The sequence below is a fragment of the Tupaia chinensis genome, unplaced genomic scaffold (genome assembly GCF_000334495.1).
Source record: "Tupaia chinensis unplaced genomic scaffold, TupChi_1.0 Scaffold000161_3, whole genome shotgun sequence".
NCBI lineage: Eukaryota > Metazoa > Chordata > Mammalia > Scandentia > Tupaiidae > Tupaia > Tupaia belangeri.
In genome coordinates, this window is record NW_006159634.1 from 868728 (window position 1) to 878886 (window position 10159).

A 10159-nucleotide genomic window follows, 5' to 3' on the forward strand; every position below is an offset into this window, starting at 1 on the left:
GTGGGGGCGGGTTCGCAGGCGGCGACAGCCCCTGCCCTAAGCACACAAGGGCTGGCGGCGACATGGGCACCCACCTGTGTGCCCTCCGGGCTGCTCTAACAGCCGCACTCCTGGGCACTGGGGGCTTGAGCGCGCCGGGGCGACCGCAGCTGTCTCAAGGCGGCGTCTCCGTACTGAATGCCCGAGCCCATCCTCTCCGGGTCCAGCTCACCTGCGGACCAAGCAAGGCTACGCTCAGACCGAGTCTTCCCGTCCTGCGCTCCTCCAAATAGACTAAGCAAGGGGAAGGGACACAGGCCCACAGAGGGCAGGACGCCGCCCACAGGGCGTCACTCTTGCCCTTTTTCTTTTTCAATTTTGCCAGAGACACGGGCACTCATGAGAGCGACAGAGTGAGCACCCCCTGGGGCGTGGCACGCCGCACCCTTCCTCCATTTCTCAGCCTGTCGGGACCTCGCACACGCCCGCGTCCAGTGTGTTTCCAAGCGGTGGGGCAGGACGTGAGTCATGTTGGCATGTGGGACGTGGCTCCCTTAATCTCGGGGTACAGGGCTGACCCTTGGCAAATCCCTTGTTCATGTTCTGATTTTTAAAAAAGAAGGCCGAGGTGTCCTGCTCCTGCTGAGCCCCAGCCTTCCCACTGGGCTCTGGCCTTCTCCCTCCTCCTTCCCTGGCCTCACCTCAGCCAGCCTCCTCTCCTTCACGCCCTCCTTCTCAGCATTCTCACGCCAGTTCCTTCTGACCCCAAACGCCACTTCACGTGACCTTCACACCTGCCGTCGGCTTTCTCACCCGCTGTGTGTCTGCCACCCTCTGCCCCCCGACTCTGTACAATTCTCCCCGGCAACCAGGACTGCAGACTCCCCACTGCCATCCCAGAGGACGCTGCCAGTCCAGTTCTCAGCCGACGGGACCTTCTGCTATCGCATTTCCGAATGCACGTTTCATGCCTTGCTGGCTTCAATGACACTCTGCCCCTGGGTCCTGCCCCATGTCCCTGGTCATCTCCTTTCTGTCTCTCGATAGGCCCCTCTTCCTCTGCTCTCCCTTCACTTCCTGGTCTGCTCCTAGCCACTGCACCATGCATCTTTACTGCATCACCCTCCCCATATCGTCACTCTCTTCATTGTTCCCCACAAAAGGTAGCTTCTTGAAGGCAAGGTCGTGATATATTCGTTTATGTGTCCTAGAGCCTGAAATACAGTAGGTACTCAGAGAGCTGAATGAATAAATTAGAAGGTAAATGCACACGGGACCAGCAGTTGGCGTAATGGCTTTGTTGCTGGACTCCCATGTAGTTGACCAGTTCGAGTCCCGGACCCAGTGGCTTAAACTCGTGCTGGGCACATGTGCGTGTGTGCCCAAGATCTGAGACGAGAATAGAGAAGAAGGAATTGTGGCGTGGCCATCCCCTCTGGGGGGTGATTTCTCACTTTCTGTCTCTTTGTCTCTCTCTGTTTTTCTGGCAAGCACAAGAGCCCTTTAGCAAAAGCTTCTCCCAAAAAAGGTAAATGCACGTATGTAATTTCGGTACTACTTCCAGAAAGGCTGGGCCAGGGAGTGGAGAGGTGGTTAAGGCTGCCGGAGGCAACACAGCCAACCATGCAGTTCAAGTCCCGGGACCTTGCAGCTTGAAAAGCAAGCCAGATGTGCATGGTGCCCCAAATCCCCAAATCCTGACAGTAACAATGGAGAAGGGACTGAGGTGGCCTTTCTCCCTCTCTCTTCCCCCCAGTGAACAGGTGTGCCCTCTAACAAAATTAAAATAAACAAACATCAACTTTAGTTAGGTGACAGTATATAATGTTTTATCAGCTGTCCACATTAGGGTTATCTGAAATTATTCTAACTGAAGCGAAAAATGCCACAATGAGGCAGACTGTGGCTGACTCCCAGCGGTAAGAGGTACAGCACGCAGTTTCCAACAGCACGGGATGTACTGGGAACTCCCTCAACAGCAGGGCAGACCCCGGCCGCTGTGTACGAACACCAGCCCAGCAGAACTGGCATGCTGTGGACAGATGGTGGACAAAGGTCCATTTTTTTTCTCCTTTAAGCGACAGATCAAAAAAAGACTGTGGCTCGGGAGCAGCAGGCGGCGTGATGGCTAAGGAGCTGGACACTCCCTCATGGCAAATGGCGGTTTGAGTCCCAGACTTGTAGCTTGCTTTCTTACTTCCTCTTTGTCTGTCTGTCTGTTTCTCTCAGTCAAATTAAAAATAAATGAATAGGGACCAGCAGATGGCATAATGGCTATCGCTGGACTCCCATGTAGTCGACTGTGGTTCGAGTCCCAGACCCAGTGGCTTAAACTCATGCCAGGTGCGTGTGCGTGCGTGCCCAAGATCCCGAGAGGAGAATGGAGGAGAAAGGATTGCAGCGAGGCCATCCCCCTGGGGGTGGGGGGCAATTTCTCGCTTTCTGTCTCTGTCTGTCTGGTGAGTGCATGTGCTCTATAGCAAAAACTCCAAAAAACAAAGAGTAAATAAAATTAAATAATTCCTTAAAAATAAAAAAATAAGACTATGGTTCTACAAGCAAATACTCCCTGGAACCCTGACTGTCCTGTAGTTTGGCTGCTCTCCCACCCCCAACAGGGCCGTGAAAACCATCCCGACAGGAGGGAGCTTTCACCTCAGCCCACTGAGCACAAACTCCAGACCAGGAACAGCAGTCTGGGGCTGGCAGGTGCAGAGACAATTCCCTCTGACCGAATCGCTCCCGCCAAGGGTAACGGCAACAGGACTGCGCTAGAGAGCAGACGTCATTCACGGAAGGGCTTTTACCTGATTCGATTTTGTTAAGTATCTTCCTTGCGCACTGCACAAAAGCCTCTTCGACGTTCTCCCCCGTGAGCGCGCTTGTCTCCAGGAACATCAGCTCTGAAACACCAAAGCACAGAGCCGTGTTTAGAAGACGGTCAAACCGTTCAAAGACAAAAGCCTGTTTAGTACCTTCCTGGAATAGCATGCAAACACGTGACTTATGACGAAAACTATGTATTTCTGCAAGAATCCACGCTGTTTTAAACGCGAGGAGAGGTCTGACGTGCCCTGCAACGTCACCGTTGCTGTGCCAGCCCTTCATCTGTAGAACAGTCCGGCTACGCAGCAAGGCTTCCAGCACGACACCCAGGAGGCAGGAGGCCGGCCGCCAGCGCGGCCCTGCTGTCTACTCGAGGTGCAGCCAGTTCCCTCCCCAAATCATGTGCGTGTCACCTCATACACGGCCTGTGAGTGTTCACACGCCCCCAGTACTATGCTGCAATCTGTCACTCGGCCCACGGCGAGGTTGCACGTGAACGACGCTTTCATCCACCAGTGCGGTGGCTGATCGCCCGGAGAGGCCTGCGCGGCTCGCTCTCAGGCAACCGCCCCTCGGCAGCCTCCAGTGGCCTTACTTGGAAGAGGGAGTGCATTTAAATGACTCCAGATTCCTCTGAGCTTCAACATTCTAACCTCTTGTGTTTCTGAGCAGCTTCTTTATAACTCCTGGGGCGGCCTACGTGTTTCTCGCCTATTTATTTTCTCAGCTTAGATGACTGCAGAGTCCCCCTAATGGCGAAATCAGGACATTCTGATCCGTGATGGGTTCCGAAAATGGATGCTATTTAAAATGTCTGAGCTTGCATCATTCCGTCATCCATAGCAACCGTACATTCCTGGGGCGCGCTCACAGAGAACCTGACACCCGTGACCGAATGACTGACGTCTAGTCTGAGCAAAACGAAGCCAACGAGCCGAGCAGCTCTTCGACTGTCCCCTATCTAGTTAGGACTAATATTTTGCCAACTTTCCTTCAAAATGTGTGAAAAAAAAATGACATTATCTGGTGAGAGCCCTTCACAGTTATAATTACGAGTTTCACTTGAACCCAAAACGTCTCCCGTTCCATGACCCAGGCTGAAAAGTCACCCCAGAATGCTGACACGATCGCTTTTACCATCACGGTGACTCCCGCAGGCAGAATACAGACACCCCAACACGCCAAGGCTGCGTTTATAATAAACACGGGAAAGCCCACATTCCCACGGTTTCATCTCGAAACTCTAGAAGGCATCTCACACGCAGCAATGCCACGACCCCCAGGCTGCCACCTGCCAAGCATAAGAGAAAAGGCCTTGCCGTTTTCCTGAGCGAATCTGGAGGCTTCGAGGAACGTGACTTCGCGCTCAGCGTCCAGGTCCTTCTTGTTTCCGCAGAGGATGATCACGATGTTCTGACTCGCCAGCATTCTGGCATCTGTTAACCAATTAGTAAGCGCATTGTAGGTTTCTCGGCTGCGTAACATAAGATTGTGAAAATAATACATGTATTTTATGAAACTAGCAAGTCTTTCCAGTCACTCTCACTCCTCACACCGCTCGTCCACCACGGGCACGCGGGAGGGACACGCCCGGTCTGCGCCACGCTCGCGGGTTTGCTCTGTTTGCCTGGTCAGGATGCCAAAGGGAACAGAAGTCCCTTCGTTCACCCCCACGGACCTGCCGAGCTCGCGGTGGGCACAGCACAGGCCGGGCTCCGGCGAGTGGGACCGAACAGCTAATGAGTCCCCGCAATGCGCTGGTGCTTTGCTGCCCGGGAACCGACCACGCTGGTCCTTTCCAAGGACTCCGTGACTCACACTGCTGTTATCGCCCGCTGCACCCCAGCACAGGAAGTGGCCGAGCCGGGACCTGCCCAGGTCTGTGTAACCTGCTGTTTTCAGCCTTGTCTATCTAAGGACACAGCCCGTCTGCGGGCACCCGCCGGCCATGTCCCCCTCTGGCAAGGGCAGGGAGGGCCTTTGGGAGCTGCCTGCCCCTCCGCGGGCGCCTGCTCTGACCACAGACTGAGGGGAGCACGGGCGTCGTGCCCTGATGGGCGGGTCCCCACCTAGAGAGGACCCCCCAGGAACACCCTCCTGGAGGACACGTTTCTAGGGTGGCCCTGCCAGCTCGCATTGAGATCGGTGCTACCTGGGGGACTCCGTCACGGGCAGGGAAGCCTCGACCACGCTGTCTGGTCCGTGGCCACCGGCCACCGTGGACACCTGCAGCGTGGCCAGTGCAGCCGAGTCCAGGGCTGAGTGTGACTTCGTTTAATGCCAATGGCATTGCTGCGTGTGACCAACAGCTGCCACGTCGACGCTCTCATCAACCAGTTTGCACCTCCCGATAACAGCGTGAGGGTGACGCGATGACCACGACCCCATTGTCCAGCTGCTGTGCCAACCCCGGAGCTCGGTGGCCCATGCTGGAACTGGGTCTTAACCCAGGCAGTCGAAGCTCACCGTGTCCTTAAGGGCCCCAATCCACTTCTAATGACCTCGTCACATAAAGCTTTGTGTGCTGCGGCAAAGTGCCCAACCACCACGGTAACAAACATAGTCAAGGGACTTGGTATGTGGCATGGTGGTTAAGGCGCTAGACTCCCACGTGGCCAGCCACGGTTCAAGTCCCGGACCTAGAGGCCTGCTTTCTCACTGTCTGTTTCTCTTTCTGTCTCTCTCTGGTCAAACGAAATGATTATAATCATAAATATTATTAATTAAATAATGCTTTAAAATATATATGTAGCGAAGGGTCCAGCAGGTGGCACAGTGGCTAAGGAGCTCAATTCCCACACGGCTGACTGTGGTTGGAGTTCTAGACCTGGCAGCTTTGAAAATCACGCTGGGCATGTGTGCGTGCGTGCTCAAAATCCTGAGAGGGGAATGGAGAAGGGACTGTGGCGTGGCCATCCTCCGTGGGGCATCAATTCTTACTTTCCCTCTCTATCTCTTCAGCAAGCGCATGAGCCCTATGGCAACAAAAACAAACAAAAATCATCATCTCTCAAAAATTAAAAAACAAAAAAAAGGAGCAAAACGGGAAGGACTGCTTCATTCCCCATGGGCACGTCCCTCTCCATGGCGAGGCAGCGCTGGGCCTGACCCAGACCAGAGGGCCCAGGGCCTTCCTGATGCCAGCCGCCTGCCTGGCCCGGACACGGCACACCTGTGGTACTTGCTAAGCCCGGCCTTCGGGATGGGGCCCTGGGCCACCTGCCCGCCCTGGGGAGTGTGTTACCTGGTGATGTCGTAGACCAGGAGGGCCCCGGCTGCGCCTCTGTAGTAACTTCTTGTCACAGACCTGAAACGATGACCCTGGTGTTACTTCTGACAGCCGAGAAGACCCCCTCCCCACGAAAAAATACCCAATTCTGCTTTGTAGACCACAGTGTGGGGACAGATCCGCTTTAAAGACAGATGGCTCAAAAATACACAGATTCATGCACAAGAAGTCACTCTGTCTGAAGCTGTGTCACAGAAACAATGAGGTGGGGACGCCGGGCTGGCTGGGACAAGCAGCACATTCTCACAAACATGGAAGCAGCTCTCAGTGACGCTGCGGGCATCTCCCCAGGAGGGCGAGGCGTCTGCAGGTGGACAGGAGCCACCGCCCTGGGTAGCCTGAGGCGCCAGGAACCCGCGCCACTTCCCGAAACTAAAACATGTGGATGACCCTTCACATATGCCGTCCCCATGCTTCTGTGCAAATTTCTGAGTCTGTTACCTGCCACCGCCGCCTCCTCACCCCCAACATGGGATCCCTCTGGGCTGCTTCCCCAAATGGCCTGTCGGGCTCTAGCCTCCAGTACCCAAGTCTAGCAGGCATCTCTCATCCTCACCCCCGCCTCGCCCTGCCTCTCCTGCAGCCTCTGTGCCCTCCACCACCCCTCTCTGCCCCAGATTCCGGCCCCCTCTCTAGTCACCCCGTCCAGGCTGGGTCATCATCTCCCACCCCTGCACTACAACTCCCCAGGCTGGGCCCTGGGCTCTCCTTTGCACTAACATTTGACTCACATTTGTTTCTTTGTTCTTTCCCTGACTGCCAGAGGGCCTGAGCGCTGGCCAGAGAGGGACAGAGATGGAGGGCGCCCCAGGGGGTCATGGTCCTGCCTCAATCGCTTCTCATCCTGTTGGTGTTTTGGGTGTGTGACACACACACACACAGGCCGTGTTTTTCAAGCTGCTTAGAATTAAAGGCTGAAGATGTTTTCATACTGAGTTCTGAAGGTGATACTTCAGTATTTTCTAGGTTCCAGCGCTCCCACGGAGGGGCCAGCATGACCCCAACTTCCGATACTTGTACATAAGTGTCTTCCCTCTTGGGACCTTTTTGGATCTCGACTTCCTCTGTGGAGTTTTGAAATGTCACATGACGTGTCCAGGCCTGGGTGTTCTCTTTATTGGCTGCACTTGGCGGAAGGTGGGCTGGTCAAGCGGAAATCTCACCCTTCAGCAGAAATGCATCTCCTACCGTCTCCGCAGCCTAGCGCTCCCTCTGCGCGCTGCCGGCGGCTCCCCGGGCCAGGCACGGCCATGGTGCGCTCTGGACTGGACGCAGCTTCTGGTCGCCCCTCCCATTTTCTCCCAGTCTCTCGGCTTACTCTCTGGGAGATCACCACCCTACTTACTCTGCTTTTTAAAATGTCATTTTCTATTTACTTGAATGCAATCTCTGCTCTTATTGCTGAAGATTCTGTGTTTTCCCCTATTCCCTGACGATTCCAATTTTAACAATTTGGGACTCTCTCTTTTATTGCAGAAACTTTCTTCGAATGCCTGCCTTAGCCTTCCTGTGAAGAGCAATGGTTGAGAGTCTGAAAGGAGCTCTTTGGGTGTGGGTGGAGCCGGGGGGCTGCCCGCGTCCCTACGAGGGTAACTGGATGCAAGTGTGGTTCTTACTGAGAAACCAAACCTCCTCTCTCTACATCTCTCCTTTCAGCTACTCGTTCTGCAGAAAAGAACCTTTCCCTGCCTGGGACTTACGCACTGGCTGCCCACAGCTGGGGGAGCCGCGGTGCTGGGCGAGGCTTCAGGGACTTCCCGTTCGTCTCGCTCCTCTGGGCCTCGCCACTCCTGTCCTCTGTCTGCATCACAGGGTACCTGCTCCCTCCTGCACACTGGCCTTCCTGGGACCTGGCCGAACCCCACGGAGCCCCACTCCCAGCCTTGCAGATGGAGCTGCCTGGGCCGTCAGTCACTCACCGGCCACCCACTTCCCACCTGTGACATGTTTCTGAAATCACTCACTCATAACTGAGCACCTACCCGGTTTGCCCCTTTTGAGTTTATGCTATTTCAATTATACGGTCATTTCAGTGGGTTCTGACAGGGAGAAGGCCATGTGTTTTCCAGTACCGCCAGAAGGTCAGTGACGAAAGATGGTTAGGATGCTTTGAAGCAATTACTGAATGTTAACATATACCCAATTATTGAATGTTTAATAAATAATTCATTCCCAACTTGAATGAAACGACATGTTTGCATGGGGGTCTTATTTCACGGAATTTTGAGACTATGAATATCTGTTCTGACTCTGTATCTGTGCAAACACAGCTGAAATCTTGACCTACGGTGTTGTTTTAGGAGGTGTAGGACCTAAGACCGCGATTCCTTTATGGTGATCTGAAGTCACTCCGGGACTCGATATAACCACCCTGTCATAAAAGTGTGGAGAAAGTACCGGTGGGTTATGTCTCAGGCACCAGGGTATGGCCTAAGGAGCAGGGAACTCAAGCACTTGTTAAAAATTCTTCTTTAAAGGAGAAACACATGAGAGGCTTCAAAAAGTTCATGGAAAATAATGCAGGGATTCCAAATTTTCTTTTTGTTATAACAAATTTGTACCTTTTTTTTTTCTTTTTAGTTTTTGTTTTGGTCATAGGGCATGTGAGCAGAGAGACAGAGCTACAGAGAGAAGGAAAGTAAAAAAATCACCCTCCAGGGGGCATGCCGTGCCACAGTCCCTTCTCCTCCACTCTCCTCTTGGGATTTTGGGCATGCACACACACATGCCAGATTTCCTGCTGCCGGGAGTCCGCCACGTCAGAGGCCAGCACCCTTACCCCACGCCGCCTGCTGCCCCAGACTTGTACTTGAATTCCATTTTCACAACCTCTGTAAAGTCCTCTCACATATTTCCTTTCTTAAGAAATGAACAAAAACATGTGTCATCACTGAGCCTTGATTGTAATCGGAAGCATGCGCCAGAGCGGGCAGTGCCGCATTCCCCCGAGTGTACTTCTCCTTGCAGTATCAGAAAGATCTTTGGCAGAAAGACTCCACTCTTCGAGCTCATTTTCATCCCTCTCTCTCTCTCTCTCTCTTTTTTTTTTAAGAATTATTTTATTTAACTTTATTTACTATTGTTATTATTTTTTAAAATTTGACCAGAGAGAAAGAGAGGAAAAGTGAGAAAGCAAGCTGCCTGGCCCAGGACTTGAACCACAGTCAGCCATGGGGGAGTCCAGCGCCTTTAACCACCACACCACCTGCCGGCCTCAGGTGAAGTTTCTGAAATCAGTGCAAAGGAGGGAGGGCTGTAGGGGTGGGGAGGTAATGCCTTGTGTACGGAGAGAATATAATTAACTCTCTCAAATTCAGTTTTCATGTATGTTTATTAAATGAGAGGAAAAGCTACCTGAATCGTTCTTGTCCTGCTGTATCCCATATCTGTAACTTTACATATTTACCACCGACATTTATGATCTTGGAACCGAATTCCACTCCTATTGTGTGATTTGAGTCATCTTTGACTAAAAGAGAAAAACAAGAACAGCACATTTAATTGTAGGACATTACGACAACAGGCTTACAGATCTAAACGCGTGATACGAAAATCGAGGGTTACCTCAATGGGAAACGTGGTGCGTTTAGCCTTTCGTTTCTAACCGTCCGCTGACGGGACGCATTCACGGTTTTACAGCGAATACAGACAGCCCTTGTCCTCAGAGATCACAGCGTCTTCTCAAAAGCACTAAGCAAACCACATTGGACAGCCAGATCACACCCGCCCGCCCGCTGTGAAGGTCTCCGCACTGCAGTGACCGTCTCAACACCAGGCGCCACCCGAGCGGCTTAACGTCCAGGGACAGGCTGGACGCTGCGTCAACAGTGCGGTGGTGACGGCTTCAACGATTCGAATGGATAACTACTTTGAAGAAATAGAAGTAAAGTGGAGGGGGAGCTCTGTGGCCCACCGAGGAAGTGTGCTGAACACCGACGAGTGGAAAAAGAAGAGAAAACGGAGCCAAAGACGCCCCCGAACAACCCCCCGAAACAAAACCCTACGCGTGTCACAGGAGAGTGTCCGTGAAATGCGGCGCTAGTGCCAGTGTGTGGAATGGTCTGT

At 53.2% G+C, this 10159-nt stretch overlaps 1 protein-coding gene across 1 annotated transcript in view; it reads right to left on the bottom strand.

Annotated features, from left to right (window-relative positions):
- The window catches only part of RAB4A (RAB4A, member RAS oncogene family), a gene marked incomplete at its 5' end in the record, with an annotated part of 15980 nt that overhangs the window by 3808 nt on the left and 2013 nt on the right, over window positions 1-10159 (bottom strand). The window contains 5 exon segments of the mRNA XM_014586837.2: window positions 75-211; window positions 2787-2882; window positions 4125-4279; window positions 6050-6112; window positions 9449-9563. Of these exon segments, the coding sequence (XP_014442323.1) occupies window positions 96-211; window positions 2787-2882; window positions 4125-4279; window positions 6050-6112; window positions 9449-9563 (545 nt within the window).